Source organism: Astatotilapia calliptera, chromosome 11, assembly GCF_964374335.1.
Source record: "Astatotilapia calliptera chromosome 11, fAstCal68.1, whole genome shotgun sequence".
NCBI lineage: Eukaryota > Metazoa > Chordata > Actinopteri > Cichliformes > Cichlidae > Astatotilapia > Astatotilapia calliptera.
In genome coordinates, this window is record NC_137432.1 from 20242784 (window position 1) to 20262197 (window position 19414).

The 19414-nt window shown below is 37.8% G+C and overlaps 1 protein-coding gene across 2 annotated transcripts; it reads left to right on the forward strand.

Annotated features, from left to right (window-relative positions):
- The first annotated feature begins 756 nt into the window (after positions 1–756).
- On the forward strand, positions 757–17953 carry jazf1b (JAZF zinc finger 1b). Of its 2 annotated transcripts, none has more exons than XM_026185989.2 (5): positions 757–954; positions 13265–13337; positions 13985–14181; positions 15604–15773; positions 16949–17953. In XM_026185989.2, exons 1-5 carry the CDS (start codon positions 840–842, stop codon positions 17123–17125), a joined length of 732 nt encoding a protein of 243 aa, XP_026041774.1. In that variant the 5' UTR covers positions 757–839; the 3' UTR covers positions 17126–17953. The 2 variants fall into 2 exon arrangements, with proteins under 2 accessions (XP_026041774.1, XP_080164087.1); XM_080307961.1 differs by lacking the exon at positions 757–954 and adding an exon at positions 3507–3555 and having other exon boundaries at positions 16949–17270.
- Positions 17954–19414: the final 1461 nt, after the last annotated feature.

Genomic DNA, 19414 nt, shown 5'->3' on the forward strand with positions numbered 1-19414 from the left:
GTGTGCAAACTCCATGCGTTAAATTAGGCAAACTGTTCAAAAAGCAACTTCCTATAAAGCATTACAAGAACTATATAGCCAACTACCGTACTACACAGTTTCTAGGAATGCAGTTTGTTTGTTTGTGTGTGTGTGTGTGTGTGTGTGTGTGTGTGTGTGTGTGTGTGTGTGTGTGTGTGTGTGTGTGTGTGTGTGTGTAAAATCGCACTTTTGTTATTAGATAATTGTCATTTAACGTTTACTCATCTGCTGTTTTACTTGATAATTCAAATTTGACCAACAGTTCACGTAATTATAAACAAACTTTTAATTTTTTAAATAAGTGATTAATGTAGCTAGACAGACCAAAAGATGACGTTTCGAAATGTATATTTAGGCTCTTGGCATAACAATGGCAACAACATTGTGTATTTTTATTTAAAATAATCAAAATTATATTTTAAAAAAATGATTACGTCTTTTAAAAGGAATACGAAAATGTTTATAAACTTCAAGATGAGGTCTATTTCAATTCTCATTTAATATCCTGTACGACCCTAAACTCTAACAATATATCCTAGTTTGCCAAAAGTTTAATTTTCATCTAATATATTGCCATCCCTTCACTGCAGGCGTGCCATAAGGACTCACTTCAGATACGAACTGTATAACTAGAGGCAATTTAGAAAAATTGTTTGGCTTTTTTAATGAAAGTCAAACAGCCTCACTTCCGGTGTCATTAAGTGTCTCCAGCTGGTTTGACGCAGCTGAGAGAAGTCAGCCTGCTGCCAGTGCGAGCTCCAGCTGTTTCCACCGCTGTTTCCCCGCCGCTTGCCCTCATTTCTAATGCTGCAGCGACCATGACAGGCATCGCCGCTGCTTCCTTCTTTTCCAACGCTTGCAGGTTCGGGGGCTGCGGACTTCACTTCGACTCGCTGTCCGAGCTCATCGTCCACATCGAGGATAACCACATCGGTAAGAACTGATAAGTACCGAGCCCCAGCCTGCAATGGCCATGGCCCCGGTTTGCAGCTTAGCATACGTGGCTAATTAGCAACCTAGCAAGTTACTTCCTGCGTCCTGACAACCCTGTTGCTAGGTGTGGCGGCAGTTGATGTTACCCCTCTTCTTTTCTCTTTCAAAGCTGTGTCACTGTGTTATTTTACTGCTGCAACATCGAAGAAACACAAACTTGAAGTTACTATATGCGCCCGGGTCGCGCGTGCAATTAGTTAATGCAGCGCCAGGCCCGCGCGCGTAGCTGACTTAGAGTCAGCAGCTTGTTTCAGTCCGCCTGACAACGTAGTTAACTGGGCTATATAAAAATATACATTGCATATCATTTCGCCAGCTGACATAGGAAAAAAAATACTACGTCTGGGTATTGGCCCTTCAAAAGAGAACAATAGTATGAAAAACACACACACACACTCGTGGAAATATATTATCTAACCAATATTGTTCAACAATTCAGATATTATCCAAACTACCAGCGTTTTTATTATCTGTCTTAGTTCAAAGCACCTTGGAGTTATCTATTATTTAATGTGTGTGGGTTTTTTTGTTTGCTTGTTTGTTTGTTTGTTTTTACAAGTTGTATTCTTTGTTTTGTAGATATACAATGCCCCAAATCTAAAATTTGGGGAAATTGGCTGGAAACTGAGAACTGTATTGCTTGGTAAATTTCCATAATTTGGCTTAATACGACAAGTGCAAGAAAAAGTTAGAAAACCGGTGTTATTCTACAATGTCCAAATCTAAACCTATGCTATTCCACATGGGTGTTTGTCTACTGCAGGCTAGCAACACAGATGCTGCCTCCCACCCCAAAAGATTATCATTTAATGGCGCCTCCTCTAGTTCATGCTGGGAAAGACAATAATAGCCACTGCCTGTGGGTGGAGATTGGGAAGCAATTATAGATGGGGCTGTGGAAATATTTATTTTATTAGCCTGTTCATCATTTTTTTTTTTCTGATTGCTGTTTTATAGCCTCTCGGGGAGTTTATCTAAATGAGTTCGGCTGGCACATAGTTAATCTTAATATAAGTTGCTTTTGTTAATGAATTGAAATTAACTGATTACATTTTTTTCTGCAGAGGGATACTTCATTAGTTATCTTAAGTTAGTGCAGTGTAATGCATTTGAATTTAAGTAGGTAAAGATTGTAAACCAATTTAAATGAACCTCTATATGCAAATGAAGTGAAAAAAAATCCCTCTTTTAGAATAAAAGGGAAACAACTATAGACTGAATATGCAGCTATGGTCTAAAGTTTACATACACTCATCATGAACATGAGTTCTGAGTGATTTCTTTAATCTGTTCTTTTTCAGGGTGGAACGCTTGTGCAGTCTGCATATCTAATAATTTTACAAAATAAGAATTGGGTGCACAAGTTTGAATTTATGTTGGATTTTCTCAAATCCACACAGGTTCAAATATATCCATACACTTGACTAATATTTGGTTAAATTTCACTTAGCAAGTTACACCTCAACCAGATGCTTTTAGTTGCCATCAACAAGCTTTTGGCATAATTCTGGTTGAATATTTGGCCACTCTTCCTGGCAGAATTTATAGAGTTCAGTTACATTGATTGGGACCCAGCTAAGCACAGTCTCCAAATATTCAGTTGGGTTGAGGTTGGGACTTTCCAGAAGTTTAATGTTAGCCTCCTTTTTCCATTTCAAAACCATGTTTTGATGTGTGTTTGGGATCACTGTCATGTTGGAAAACCCAGTTTTGTCCAAGTTTCACCCGTCTAGCTGTTGATGTGTGGTGGAGGTGAAGGTGAAAAACTTGAAGGTACTCTTCTTGCTTCATTATTCCATTGACTTTGTGCAACATACCTGGCAGCGAAACAGCCCCAAAACATGATGCTACCATCACCATGCTTGACAGTTTTCTTAGGTTTGAAAGCCTCACCCTTTACTCCTATAAACACATCATGAAAACATACCTCAAGTAAAGTACTTTGTTAGTGTACTTAAGTATAATTTTCAGGTATCTCTACTTTGCTTGAGTAGTTTTTTTCTGAAAACATTTTACTTTTACTCCCCACAATTTTTAAACAAATATCTGCACTTTCTTCTTACATTTTCATAACAGGCTTGTTACTTTTGCTTTAACACATTTGGGGGGAGTTATTGTTTTGTCACTGCGAGCCTGCATTTATTAATCATCAGAGGATGTGACATAAAAAGAGATGACATGTGCCATAGTCAAAGGTTAAACATGGGACAGTGGTTTCTTTGTTTGTTTTTTGCCACAACATCGAATTACTGCAGGTGTCCATAAGTTGAGGTACTTCGGCATCTAGCTAGTGCTACAGAAGGGGAGCGAGCATAAAGGGAGTTACTTTTTTTTAACTGTCAGGTCATTTCTATCAGCTCAGCAAACATCAGCAAACACACAAACTGTTTTTGTGCAGTTTGTCTCACAGTGTGTTGCTAGCTAAAGGTCCAGCTTCTGTATTTCACAGGGAGAGAAAAGGAAGAGAGCTAACTTCACTCAGAGATGGAGAAAGATAAGAAAGACAGGACATGAGAGGAAGAAGAGAGGTTAGATTTAAAGGTAAGGACTGCTCAGTGGGATTTGATAAACTGGAAAAGTCCTAATGTTTTTAAATCAGATATTGGGTCTGTACATCTGACATTATGTTTTTTTTCATATTGTGAAATTTGCTGCTAAACAAACTGAGCTAGACCATCAACATCAAGTGAAGCAGAGATGAATTTGAAGTTCAGCTGATGATGCTTAGATTCATTCGCTGAATTCTACCCTTATATCGACTTTATACTGACTAATATAAAGACAGCATAAACAGTGTAGTGTCAGCTGTGAAACATCTGCTGACTTCTTGTTAAATTCAGTTGTGTAAATCCATAGTGGGCAGCAGGTCAGCTGATCACAGCATGTACACTAAGAAAATCTACTGGAGCTTTCAATAGAAATTATTGTGTTACCCTCTACAATGTAGGCAACAGAAATCAGATTTATTTTTTTTACGTCCCTTCTTTTTCTTCAGGTTCAAGCTGAGCATAATTACAATTTAAAAAATTCGGTTATCTTTGCACAAAACCAGAAACATCCTCCAAAGAATTATTTTTTTGCTTTCTTATTTTGAGTCTCTACTTTTTGACTTTTACCTGAGTAAAGAAATTGAATCAGTACTTCAACTTTTACTGGAGTATTTTTTAACAGTAGTGTTTGTACTTCTACTGAAGTACAGAATGTCTGTAACTTTGCAACTCTGTATGAAGTTGTTTGAAATTATGATGGGCAGTTGTTTAGAAATGGCTCCAAGAGACCTTCCCGACTTGTGTAACCCTACAACGCTGAGTTCAATGGACTTTCCCATTGCTCAGATTATTGCTTAATCAGTGAGTGGTGTCAAACTAATCATTTTTACATTGTTAAAGAGAAACTGCCAGTTGTCAATCACAATCACTAACGAGAAGTTATTAAGCATCAGTCTTGATGAGCGTATCCAGATTTCTGACCTCAACTGTAAATTCTGTAGCTACTGGATCCAAAAAGTGAACCAAATGCAGTAGTTCATGGCCTCCATGCCTATGGCCTCCATGCCTATGGCCTCCATGCCTATGGCCTCCATGCCTATGGCCTCCATGCCTATGGCCTCCATGCGTATACCCTAAGTCAGGGGTCCCCAATCTCAGTCCACGAGGGCCGGTGTCCCTGCAGGTTTTAGATGTGTCCTTGATCCATCACAGCTGATTTAAATGGATAAATTACCTTCTCAACATGTCTTGAAGTTCTCCAGAGGCCTGGCAATGAGCTAATCATGTGATTCAGGTGTGTTGACCCAGGGTGAGATCTAAAACCTGCAGGGACACCGGCCCTCGTGGACTGAGATTGGGGACCCCTGCCCTAAGTAAACATTTTCCTAATTAGTTTTTGATCTCAGTCACTAGTTTCACATCTTATCTAATACAATATGACACTCATTTTGTAAACTATGGTCCCCATTAAAATCAAAAAGGAGGACAAAGCATAGAAATTCCACCCTATGAAGAGTGCCCTGTGGTTTTTCATTTCGATCTAATCCTTGCTTGTCACGTTTTTATATTAAAATGTTATGAATACTGCATTTTTTTTGATAAGTGCTAAGGCATTTATGTCTTTTTAACAAAGGCTAGTCAAGAAAGTGAATTCCAATCCTCACGATTTGAACGTGTGATCGTCAAACTGTGGGGAACTACATCTGTTCCCTAATGTAATATTTCAGACTCTTGCTATTGAAGCTGACAGGGCTCAGCTGTCTCTGTTGTTCTTGTTTGTTGCCTGACTGGCTTTAATATCCTCCGCTCTCTGACTATGTGCTGTGCATGTGTCCAAGGTGTTAGCCTTAGAAAAAAAAGTCTTCCAAATGACTTATTGGGGAATAATGAAGCAATTAGTTGGCTCAAAGTGGAAAAACTTTGCTGCCCCCCTCCTTTGTCTGCTGGCCTGTGCTCACTCTGAGAAGTGAGAAATCTTGCGCGTTGTGCCAAGTGCCTGTGAAGCATAATTACAGAGCGAGTGCTTGATTTGGCATGTCTTCCTCCTCATCTGGTGGCCTGCTGCTTAAAGAACATTCTCCATTATAATTAGGCGCCTGGAAAACAAGAACACATTCTTGTCCACTGCTAGCCAGCCTGCTGGTTGGGTGTGTGAACAAAAGATGGCGCTCCTTTGCTGTTGGTTGCTGTCTTTTTAGATGGGTATTATAGGCCAGAAGTTAGTCAGTTCATTTTAACAACTCTACATATTTTTCACATTCTAGCCTGATCGAAGAGTCTAGCTAGGGTCATTTATCAAGAGAATATTGAAACTTATTGCTTTTTTGTTAGCTGCAATGAAAATATAGATTATCAGCACAGATGAAGTATAAACTCAAGGTAGTGGGGTTATTTTTTTATTTTTTTTAACCCCATTGTGAATTAAACTATATTTTGAGTTTTAAGTTAATAATGAGAGTCAGGCTGTCCTCTTGGGCCTTTGTGAGCAAAATCGGCACATGCTAATCAGGACGAGGAAAGTTTGAATTCTGACTGTAATGCATGCTGGCTTAAGCCTGAAAGAGCTCCTGTGAACTTGATATTCTTGTGTGGTATAAAAACTGTACCCACCTATTCGCTGAAATGTTTACTTTCTCACTGAGCAACCAGGCCACTGTAGACCAAAAGAAAATGGCGATCGTGTTATTTAAACCTTTTAGTGTGTGCGTATGTGTTGCTGGGTAGATGGCCTGTAGTGTCCATACACGATAACAATGAGTCTGCTTGTTGCCAGTCCTCACTGGAGGCTCGTTTGGTAGATTTTGCTCTGCACCCTCATAATCTGCGCGGAAGTAATAAATTTGGGAAACAGCAACTAGTTCCCTGATCTGTGCACCTGGTGAGCCTAATTACATTTCCCCAACCCCCGACACTGCTGCTTCTGTTCCTGTGCGGTGACTGCAACATACTTCATAAAAAGGTTTCACACAGGAGATAATGTACAGCCTATGTTGACATTACACAACATGCGTAGTCAACGTGATATTTTTGCTGGAGTCTATTATTTTAGTGATTTTATCTGTAACACCCAAGTTTGACCTAAAGTTGTTTCCTGGTTACTTGTCGCACATTGCTTTGCTATGCACAGGACTTCTTTAGCCTTCCGAATACACAAGTTTATAAACAAAACAGCTGCAAAGTTAAATTCAGACTCAAATTTAAAAATAATTATTCCTGGCACACCGTGCTGGAATGGTTTATTTATTATTAGAGTAACAGAAAATCAATCTGAAGTCATTTTTTTTTTTAAAAAAAACTAAAAATATTAGTTATTTTTAACGATTTGTTGCTTTGCCGTGTTTTACTGTAAGCTCAGTATTTTTGGGATTGGGACTGTTTGTCAGAAAACATTAAGAAACTCATATTTTTTATTATTTGATACACCAGGGAAATAATTAATTCATTAAGAATGTATTCTCCAGATGGATCAAAATTAGTAAATGGCCATAAGAAATAATTATTGTATGTTTTGGTATGTGTTTGTGAAAACGCATCTTTGTGAAAGCACATGAGGTTCTGTCTGAATTAAACACATCGATAATGGATTATTTTAACCCTGCCATTTTTTTCAGTAAGCCACAAAGGCAGCTTGTACACATGGAGATTGACTCTGTTTCATTTCCTCCTTCGAGGTCACATTGTAATGAATTACCTGTGCCACCACTCCTGGTAATGTTCCCTGCTGCTCAGAGCCACCATAAACATGTCACCATAATGCTCACCACTCTGCTCTACCCTGCAGTGCATTTGGCCATGAGGGTGGAGAGCTAGACACTGGTGGAAATGAGAGGTGTGTGTGTGTGTGTGTGTGTGTGTGTGTGTGTGTGTGTGTGTGTGTGTGTGTGTGCGCGCGCTTGTCGTGAAGGGTGTTAGGGGAGAATAGCAGGCGTCACTTCCCCTTGCCCCAGGAAGGTTTGTTGTGTGATAGTCTCTAGGTTTCCTTTCACAGAATGTCTTAGTGGTCCAGAGATACACTGAAACCACTAATTCAGTCAGGATTCACTCTCATACACAAGTGTCACATAAATTAATTAAGTGGTTTATACCAAAATGTAAATGATTGTGCATCATCATGTCAAGGCTAGACCTCTTAATTGAAATACTTTAAAGTCTTAAGAAATGCTTAAAAAAACTGCCAAGACAAACTCCTAGATGAAAGTTCAGTGCTCTTTTGGAAAAGAGTTTAGGTCCAATAAATGTTTGTTTTTTGTTTTTTGTTTTTTTGTTTTTTTTTTAAATAACATTACTACAAAAATTAACAGCGTTTGTCATTGTATCCAGATTTTTTTTCTTGCATGTTGCTAAATGAAAACTTTTCTTTGTGAACTGTGTGTTGTTTGTGGGGGGAAAAGGGAATTTGCTGAAAACCACAACTTGTGTGGGAAGTTTTGGATTGCAGAGCAGAAAGTGGTTTAAACTAATACATATTTTGATAAAATGTCAGTGGAAATCAGAAATCAAATTACATATTAAATGTTTTAAGTATGATTTGTCTTTCTTTCCCACTTGACCATGAAGGAGCTTGTGCTTCTTTGCCTCTAGAAGTAGCGATGGTGAATAAATCCCCTTTTTTTTTTGTTTCCCAGAAGGCTTCTAATAACTGGCCACCAAAGTGGACCACCTGTGTAGTCTGATTAGAGGGGTTCCCATCTCTATTTGAGGCGCCTTCGTCCTGGTGCTTGACTGCTGGTGGCCCCAAAAGAATAGCGGAGGCTGTGGGGAGCTGGCCCCTGCTGGCCTCCTCTCTGGTCCTACCTGAGGTGTGTGTGATTTACAGCGTGCAGGGACAGACCGATCCACTGCTGCATGAGCAGACCGCCATTCCTTTGCTTGAAACTCATTAGGGATTTTAGTAGGGATTTCTTGTGCACTCTCTCACAGACACATGCCATTACCCACAGCTCAGAAAAGTCCCTACAGTAGTATATGCACAGTCCTGTGCTTTTGGCATGGGAATAGTGTCGTAATGAATGTGTCTTTCCTACTCTATGTTTCCATGACTTTGGCTGGAGAGTAAAGAGAGGTGTGCTATCCTTCTCACTGGGGATAAATCCACTGTTAATGAAACACTTGCTTACGACTGAGGCCTTGAAAGAAACCTTCTGCCTTAGGTGCTGAGATTTGACCTGCTCTATCTATCATAACACTCTGCCACAATTTACTAGATATTTGGCTGTACAAACTACCGGTAACTGTACAAAGCTCTTTGCCTTCTGACGCCTATGGTGACTTTAAATTAAGACTGACTGACTGATGCCTTGTTGATTATATTTTTTTATATTTATATTTAGAGCGTTGTGTGAGGTGTCCATGTCTTTATGAGCAATTGTGTCTGCATAATTTAAATCTCTCTCATTTGGATTTTTTTCTACATTTAGCTTAACCTATATTTCTCTTATACATCAAAAGTCTGATGTATTAGGTGGAACTTCTAATCAGTGTGTTTGAACAAAAGTTAGAATATGACCAGTCTGCAAACATGTGGTACCAGCATCCACTACTGAAAAGTGGTGATGTGTGGTATTCAACTCCAGCCTTGCAGTTTTATAAATAGCAGGTATATTTAGAAGACAAAATAAATAGTCACCTAAAAGGGAAAGAGAGCCCCTAAACCTAACAAGTTCTTCTTTGACCCTCTAGGTCTTTCTGTCCAGGAGAATTGTATTCGAACTCGGGGAAATCACTAAACAAAGAAAGATGCAAACAGGAGTAAAATCCCAAGGCAGTGGAAGCAATAAATGAGCATGACTCAAGATTTTTATTACAGCATGAAAAAGGTGTTGCTTACTCCTTTAACCAAGAACTTTAATTGCATCTTTACCATGTGTTTCATATCAATGCCTTAGTATTTTTTTTTATATTATATCAAATAGAATTTGGCAATTATCAGTATGATTAGCATTATTTTTTTTGTTACTCAATACACATAGCTTGTTAAAGCAGCACTTTAGTATTTGTGCCTTACAAAACCATAATTTAAAATTCAGTGTTGGAAATGGCCTTAGGTGTAAGTGTTTAAGTGTAAGTGTACAAATAAGCACATAGGCAAAATGAGTAATAGTTTTAACCACATGGGGTTAGCAGTCTTTCACAGAGTTGGACATGGAGGTTTAGTTGGTAAGTGGTAGAAACTGTTGTTTTATGGGGCATCTTCTCTTTGCCCACATGGACAGCAGTGGGAAGAGTGTTTGAAGTCAGCCCTGCTTCACCTCAGGGTGTGGAGATTGGCTATTGTTGTACATTTAGCACCACTGAGCAAGATGAATGTCTGGAGCACAGCATGGGAAAACACAGTATGTGTCAAGTGTGGTCATGTGTAAGCAATGTGGCGTCTGCAGAGCAGCTTTTTTAAAAACTGCAATGGAAATTTAAAACAGAAGGCTCCTGAGCAGTCTTGTTCTATATTTTATATAAAACAGTGTTGTAGAACAGAACAAAATTTTAACCATTAGAGAAAAAATATTCACAGCCGCCCCACAGATGTGCCATTAAGTATAGCCACTTTCAAAACTGCTAACATTTATTTAGTCTTTGTCTTCAATTTTTTGTTTTTCTGAGTTTTCTGAGTTAACTTCAATAATGTGTTCCTCTAAACCATCGAAATGCCTTTAGACCCCTCAATTCTACTCAAAAACGTATACCATTAATTAATGCTCCAGTTTTAAATATGATGAATAAATAAACCTTTACTTAAAAGCCCTTTTTTTTGATTCAGCTGTCTTAGCTATATAGGCCAATTTCTTACCTTCTCTTTTTATTTCTAAAATTTTTGAAGAAGTAGTCAAATGATTACTTGCAAAGAAATGTTGTTTTTTTTCTTTTTGAAGATTTTAAGTCAGGATTTAGAGTGCGTCATAGCACAGAAATGGAAATAGTGAATGTTACAAATGATCTTCTTACTGCCTCTGACAGTGGGTTCATCTCTGTTATTGTCTGGTTATATTTGAGGTGCAGTGTTTGATCCTGTTGACCACAAAATCTTACTACAGAGATTAGAACACAAAATTGTTATTTAAAAAAACAACAATGCAGTGGTTTAAATTATATCTGACAGATTTTAATTTGTGCAGGGTAATAGGGAGTCCTCACACAGGTTAGTCATGGAGTTCCACAGGGTTCTTTGCTGGGACCAATACTTTTTACATTGTCCATGCTTTCCTTAGACAATACTATTAGAAAACACTGCATATATTTTCATCGCTATGCAGGTGATACCTAGCTTTAATTATCTATGAAGCCAGATGATACAAATTTAGTTAAACTATAGCTTTAATGACATAAAGGCCTGGATTAGCTCTAATTTCCTGCTTTTAAATTCAGAAAAAGCTTAAGTTTGTGTACCTGGTCCTACAAATCTTCGAAATTTGGTGTGTAACCAGATATTTACTTTAAATGGGATTGCTTTGACCTCCAGTACTGTGAGAAATATTTAATGATTACATTAAACAAAAATGTAGGACAGCCTCCATTCATTTGTGCAATATTACTGATGCTTCATTTATTCATGAATGTAACACTTCTAGGCTACACTGTTGTAATTTATTATTAGGCCCCTTTACTATGTAGCCATATCCCAGTTGTGATTTGGGAGATAAACAGCCTCATTAATTTTCAGATTAGGCTTAAAACTTTGCTTTTTGATAAAGCATATAGTTGGGTGGTGGATCAGGTGACCCTAAGCCATCCCTTGGCTATGATCCAATGGATTCGGGCTGCTTGGGGGCTTCCAGTGATACATGTATGAGTGGTTTGTTTTTTTTCTTCACTGTTTTAACTCCCTGTTTATTTATACATCACTGCATTTAATTACCAGTAACTATTAAACTCTGGTTCTTTCTCCCATTCTTGTCTTGTCTCTTTTTGCTCTGGGTTTTCATGTCTAAATTTGGTTCTGTCTGAGGTTTTTCCTTCCCGCTGTTTCCAAGTGCTTACTCCTGGGGTTGTGCGATTGTTCGGGTTTCTTTCTAATATTGTAGGATCTTTACCTTACAATATAGAGCACCTTGATTGTTGTTGTGATTTGGTGCTGTATAGATAAAACTGAATTGACAGTCTAGACATTGTTTTGTTTTTTTCTAGCGTTAAGCAGATATGACATGAACTTTGTAGATGTCTTTCAAAGGACACGAGAAGCTGGTTTAGAAGCTAACATCAGCTTATGGATCTTCTCCAGCATCAGTTTTCTTGATAATCATTACATCACCTTTAAAACAATAATGATGTGCATTGCACAATACCTTGCTTTTGAGTAGTTCTACAAAATATTTTCAGAGCTGAGCCCACATCCTTTTCTTGACAACACATCCTATCGAATTCTTCCACACAAATGAATACCTGGAACTCTTGATCAAAGCGCACTGCCAAGGTGCACACTGACTAACCTTTTGCAAGACCCTTAATTTATTCATATATGTGTTAGTATGACACAGAGTAGATTACAGATGACTTACAGAGCCGTTTGTCATGTTAACGTTATCTGGTGCCAAAGTTTTGAAAAGGATACTTCTCTAAATCTAAAGCCCTCCATATTTACTAGCTGCTCTATTTTTTCCTTTTCATTTTTGTTGCCAAAACTCTTCCTGATTATATTTCCACTGTGTCAACATGCACAATAAAGCTGGCTTCTAAAAACACCCCTTTAAAAATCACTAAAGTCAGCATAAGTTCCCACATAGCCGCACCTTTCCTCTGTGCCTGCCTGTCTGGGTAGAAAAAGTACTTTGCCACAAACATGGAACACAACAGTGCATCCAACACAGCCTGGCATATCACTGAAAATAATTGAGATAGTTTTGAGGTTGTTGGGGTTTTTTGTTTTGTTTTGGGTTTGTTTGTTTGTTTTTGGTTGAGAGGCTAGTTCTAGGTGGATAATGCATACTTTTGTGTGCTTCATCCTCCCTGTGACACCAAGACTGCATTGGAGGGAGAACTGGCTATCCTTATTTAGGTCAAAAACACCATTCTGCCTTATGGTGCATTGACACAAATTCATTTTTGTTTTAAAATGTGAAATGTTTATTACTTTAGAGCTGTACCGGGTTGGTCGTATGAATCACAAAAGCTCATATGAAGCTTGATGATGCTAGCCTCGCATGTAATTGGTGATTCGTTCTTCTTGTATTCTGACGAGAGATAATGTAGTGCTCTGATGCGGTCTTCTCTCTGGAATACCTACCTATGTTTTTGTCACCATGATCATACAGCAGCTGTTCTGTAAAATGATGTAATGGATTACATTTAAAACAGCTTAAAGATGTCTTTAGTTTTTGACTGTATAGCTTAAAACGTTTTCTATTGTATTTAGTTTATGCATTGGGTATAGGTATGAATATTTGAATGTAGTTTGTTTGCTGTAATACTTCTGAAGTTATTATATGGCAACTTGCTTTATGTAATTTCATATAATAGTTATTATATAACCAGATATATTATCTATTAGTTATACATATTTTATTTTCATTCTTTTTTTTCTTTTTTCTTTTTTTTGTTATATGAAACTGTTTGGAGTGTAGGGACCCTGAAAAGTAATTAAGGACCAAATTGTATAAGTAATTAAATTCAGTTCAACAGTTGTCTTAGGGTAATAAATGGATAACAAAAAATAAAATAACTTTGGCATGAAAATATGACAAACTTTAATGTAAAATTGAAGAATTGTGCCATTGTTCACTGGTATATTTTGTGGCTAAATTTCTGCCTTTATGTCTATCTTGTCTTCCCAGATACAGACCCATGTCTCCTGGAGAAGCAGGAGCAGCAGCAGCCAACATATGTTGCTCTTAGCTATATCAACAGGTAAAGAAACAAGTTTCCTTTTGAAATAACCCCACTGAAGGTTAACTTAGTAATGCAGTAACTCACTTTTCAGTAAAGTGACTTTAATTTACTAAAATCTGACAAAATCACAAGATGAATATTATTAGTGGTTTGCCTGAAAAGATTTAACTAGAAAAGTTTGTGCTGTACTCCTTTGAGGTTCTACCAACAATCTAAAAAACGTCATCTGGTGGATTGCTTAAATGAATTGCTACAGTATTTGGCAGTTGGGTGTTTTATTGCACTGCATTCATCCTGGTTGTCTTTGATATGCTGCTTGTGCAGTCGTTTTAAGAGCCTTATGCAGCAAACCATTGTACAAGAAGGTCTGCCTCTGTCTCCCTGCTCACACAAACACACCTTGATGTGGCTATCACCTAATTTGTTAATTCCACATTTGCTTTAACAGTGTCTATATTAACATTTTGGTTTTATGGTGCACATTTGCTGACGACTTTACTGTCAATCATAAAGCCCAAAGGGAAATGCAGCCACTGATTTTTTTTTTTCTTAAGCAGTACCAAACCTACAGTACACTAGATTGTAGTCTGAATGAGATGATGCTCTTTTTTTTTCCATCCAAAAAGTTTGCAAACCCTTACAAGTTTTATACCTCACAACGCCAGGTTCATGACAGATGCTGCAAGGCGAGAACACGAGGCCCTGAAGAAGAAGGTGCAGCCCAAGTTGTCTCTGTCTCTTACAGGCAATCTGTCACGTAGCAATGTTTCCACACCACCCCGCCACACCAGTGGAAACCTCACCCCTCCAGTCACCCCACCCATCACCCCTTCTTCTTCTTTCCGTAGCAGCACACCTACAGGTAACCATAATCAACACACTAGTTCATCTAATTAGGTTTCCAGGATGATGGTTGGTTACTAAAGTTTGTCATTCCTGGTGTTGATCCTTGTGCTGAGTCTTTATTATAAGGAAATCTAATAGTTTACTGTTAACACCTAATATTTATTATATGTATCTCTCTGTTTAATATCCATGTTAAAGCCAAAGTTTCTGTTTTTAGTATCATCTAAATGAATTATCCTGTAAGTAAATCAGCTAAAAAACACAGGTTGAATAACAAAAAATATTTTTCTGTGATTGACAGTTTTTGTTTTTGTTGAATTAAGTTATCCACATGCAACACTACCAAGAACAAACCTCACACAGTCTGTGGGCTTTGTCTTTTTGCTACATCCTGCTGAAAGAACTATTCTACTAAAAGAAGTCCTTTCAGGATCGGGAAGTCCCACGATCAGAGAGTTTTGCTGACTTTGATCAATTCCCTGGGAGAAATGTTCCCTGACTCGGGCTGAGTTGGTGCTGGTAATTCCAGTCTCTAGTGTGGCCTCTGCAGCAGTCTTCCTCATTGAGCTTAATTACAAGCCAGCAGCCACTTTGAGTCTGTTTAGTTTGTATTTGCCTGTTCAGGCACTATAGCTGCAGTGTTTTATTGCCTCGGCTGTCACTATATAAAAAAATCTTTCATGTGTCTGGTGTTGACATGAAAAGTGACCACATGGTGTCTGTGTTCATCTTTTCTTCCCATGCCCTCATAAATGCATAATCTATTCTTTAGATTAATTATATGATTGAATTATTACATGTTTTTTAAATACCATTAAAAATTAAAAGGACAAACATCATAATAGATCATGATGGATTTTTTATTTTTTTATTTATTTTTTTTTGGGGGGGGGGGGGAACAGTGAGAAAGTTCTGGAGCTTGCTGGGCCTGACTTGACATCCATAAAGAAGCTCGCTGTAAGGCTGTAAAAAATCAGGGACAGCCCTTAAAGTCCAGCTAATTAGGTTTCTTTATTTAGCTTTATAAATAACAGGACCCCCCTTTTATTTTTTTGCAGCGTTTTCCCACGTACTTCTGTCTTCTTTTTGTGAAGTATGCATTTTTCTGGAATGGCATCTTTAATGAATTAATAAAACAATAGCAGCGTGTTGACCTAAGACCTCAATGAAATGCCTAAATTCTTTCCCACAATTTGCATATTTCAGTCTTTCCAAAAACTTGCAACAAATGAAGTCAAGATTGTGGGAATGCTATCCTTGAACACATGCTGTGAAGGGTCCACGTTGGTCAGGCTGAAAGCTCAGAGGCCAGGGTTTCATCGTCATAGAAAATATGCATAAAACAAAGCTTCTTGGAAGCAGGTTTGTGTAATATAATCCTGGTGAAGATGCCCTCAGGCGTTTGCTATTTGACTTTAAATCTTTCACCCTCTAACAGGAAGTGAGTGTGACGAAGAGGATGTAGAGTTTGAGGAGTCTGACAGTGATGAGTCATGGACCACAGAAAGCGCCATCAGCTCCGAGTCCATCCTCAGTTCCATGTACATGAACGGAGGAGATGAAAAGCCTTTTGCATGCCCAGTTCCAGGATGTAAAAAGAGATATAAGGTAAGTTTCATTCGTGGTCTCTTAAATCTTATTAGGATGCCTGTTGTAAACATAATAAAACGGTGTGAAATATCTTTATCATGACCAGAGAGACCAAATGAAAACCAGACATATTTGCATTGTATTAAGTGTGAGAGATGTGATTTTATTTACTTTCAAAATAAATCCAGCCGATTCCCTGCTGTTGACAATGGAAAATTGGTTCTTAGTTGAGCATTACAACAACAGAAATGCATACATCTAGTCCACTTCAGAGATGTGGAGTTTTTATAGCATTTTCCATCCACATCTGGTGTATGTGGTTGGAATAAATTATGTGCAGCCTGAGAAAATTGCATTGCTGACGTGAATGACAGGGTTATAGGCGATGACTTAGTCTGAGGTAGCAGGCAGCCTTAGGCATCTGTTTAGCAGTAAAACAAGATAGATTTGAAACAAGAAAACATCTTGTCCTACATTCAGATGTTGACTGGTAAATATCATAGATATACCCAAGTCTGTGAATTCCTTTAATGCTACACTATAGACTACCCTACCCTAACCCTACACTATATACACTATATTTTAGATCAATCATAATATCCCTTGCCTTTTTCATTTTGGTATGACCATGATTTTAAAATACCGGTCTCTAAGAATGAAGATGGGTATATAACTATATCTGTAGGTGCGTATAATTTTCAGAATTTGTGATTTTTGCGGGGCAGGAAGGACTGTGATGGAGGCCACAGTTCTGGGAAACAATCTGTTCCTCAGCCTTCAGACCTTTGGATAAAAGGAAACAAAGGTTTAGAGCCAAGCCAGCTAATTTCTGCAGCGATGTTCTGAAATCTGACCTTCTAACAACCAGTTTCCTCCATAAGTCACAGACTACTATAAATAAACTAATCACCTTTTGAAAAAAAGGAATATGTATATCTGCACTAAATAACAGTCTTTCCACTAACAAGGACAACTCTATAATATTAATTTTAATATTTTAAAATACATCAACTAACCCAGAGTCCTTGAGAGTCAATGCAGATGTGAACTAACTCTACACATCTTCCATTCGCAGAGAGAGAATCCTGGTCCTCTGACTGGTTAAATTACAATAGCTTCAAGGTTATTTTGTTGTGTCTTTGGATGGTGCATGTCTAAAGTGGTGGCTCTTTCATTTCCTTGTTCCATTACAGAATGTAAACGGAATTAAGTATCATGCCAAGAACGGCCACCGAACTCAGATAAGGGTGCGCAAACCCTTTAAGTGTCGTTGTGGGAAGAGCTACAAAACATCTCAGGGTCTCCGCCACCACACAATCAACTTCCACCCACCCATCTCTACTGACATGATCCGCAAGTTGCAGCAGTAGAGCCTGAGTGAGGTACCAGCACTTGCCTTCAGGCTATGTCAGCAACCATCAACAGACCACTATCACCAGCAGCAGCTGTCTCCCCCTTTTCTTCCCCTCTCGTTGTATTTTACTACACTACACACTATTGCATGGTATAAACATATTATTGTTCTTTCATATCTTTTATTCAGAATGTTGAATCTTTATTTTGTTCACATTTTTGCATTTTGCACATTTAAACTATCATTTATTTATTTAGCATTTGACAGATGGTGAAGGCATGTGTTAGCCCAGGTCACAAGTAGCCTTACATGTACTGCTGGGCATTCTGGTTTAAAGGGAAGGAGAGAAAAGATTGGGATAATTGTTGAGAAAGGAAGCAATCATACCATGCATTTGTCACATTGAAGAGTTTCTTTTTTTACGATAAAATGTGACTGAGACAAATTCAGTGTTTTATATAATGTTTTATAGCATGAAATCCAGCATAAAAGCATTATTTGGCAATCTCTAATAGGCTTAATGTTACTGATCATTTGTTGGACTTATTGTAGTTACTGTTCCTTTCATATCACAAGAATTCAAAACATTTTTGATAAGTTTTACTTTAAACATGTGTGTGAGCACCAAAAGAATGTTCTCAGGTGATTTTTTTTTTTTCTTTGCTAACATTTCAGCATCATAATCCTGCCCAAGTGTTCTGATAGTATTTAAGCTGTCATTGTTCCTCATGTTCCTGACAGCTTCCCTGAAGACGTAAGCAGTTTTCCATGCTTATTTACAGTAAGGGATTGAAGCACTTTTATAAAAGTTGCCAAATAAATTAGCATTTTTACCAACATCTTGTTTCTAGTGTATATACAGTGAGTGTAGAGTTGCACGTTCTACATTGCTCCAAGGAAAGATGTACATCAATCATTTCATCTTTTCAGTATTGTAAGATTTCTGTAATAACAGCAGTTGCCTTGAAATGTAAACCATTCCAAAAAGTCTTTGTATAACTTTATTTTCAAAGCTGCTGAACACAGGCAGTCAGCCCACTCTGTTTACTATTCACTGACTGCCTGAGGCCTGAGTTATGAAGCAGGTTCACCATACCCACAATATCTATGCCATAAGTGAACCCAGATAAGGTAATCAGGCAGAGGTGGCTTTCAGCTTAGTAGCTGTGGGATGGCGTTGGTAGCATCTGACCAATCAGAAACATGGACAGGTCTTGTGGCAACAGATTGATATTAAAAAGGAAGCTTTTTATATTTTTCTAAAATTAAAGACATGATACAAACTGAAAAGCAGCACAGCTGTGAGTATGTGTAGTAACAAAAAGCACTATAGTATATCAGTGCTGTATGGATGTGTTTGAGCTTTAAGTACTTTTTTGAAAATGACTGAAAAAGCACTTTTATTGAAGCTATGAAAGAAAACTAACAAGAATGCTGACCCTGCAAGTTGGAAAACTTATCAGTATCAGCTTTATACTTAACACACAGGACAATCTAATAGTTTACCATAAATAAAAAAAGGCTTAGCCTATATGCAAAGTACAAATGGGTTCCCCTTTTAGGATTATATATTGTTTCTTTAAAAGAATAACCGGAATATAAGAAAAGTGCTTCTATGAATTTGCATTTCTTGACGTGATCAAGAAAAACCTCAAATCTTCCAAGAATGGGAACGCCATTTTCCACAGAACTGATTGGTTAGATTTCGTACCTGTTGGATTATTATCTCAAATACAGGTTAGGTGTATGTGATAAGTCAACATGGCGATGTACGTTGCTAAGAAGTGAACCTCCTTATTGAGTTGATAACCCAGGTTTAGCAGATTTTTCCTGGATAAGCCCAAATCCTGTTTCATAGTACAGGTCTCAGGTCTCACAAAACTAGCTGTCTGTCATGGATAATGGGAAAAGAGGAACTAGTGTCAGTATATTCAGCACATTTGCATTCTCATAGTCCTGCTCTTAGGCTGCGAGGGAACACATGCAGCTCTTAGTTTGTGCCATAAAAATGTGTTAGCCATTTGTAAAGACTTAATAATTAAAGTAATTGAAAACCGAGCGTGAAATTCTCGAATCTGAGCCACTAGGTTATTTTCACAGCTTGGTGTTTGTGTTAAGGAACTAAAGTCCAAATAGGAATCATGGCAAAACTGAACTGCCAGTATGGAGACAACTCTTTGATATAGTGTACAGTGAATGTATTGTCTAGTGTCAAGTGCATTAAATTATATTTTCATATATTTCTGAAGTTTAAAAAAAAAAAGTATGGAAGTATATATCTGAAACGGTAAAACCAGAGGTGGTG

Coding starts and splice junctions, on each gene's coding strand:
- jazf1b (XM_026185989.2), top strand. CDS start 840: ATGACAGGCATCGCCGCTGCTTCCTTCTTTTCCAACGCTTGCAGGTTC. Junction 955..13,264: donor CATCGAGGATAACCACATCG/GTAAGAACTGAT, acceptor TTGTCTTCCCAG/ATACAGACCCATGTCTCCTG. Junction 15,774..16,948: donor GATGTAAAAAGAGATATAAG/GTAAGTTTCATT, acceptor GTTCCATTACAG/AATGTAAACGGAATTAAGTA.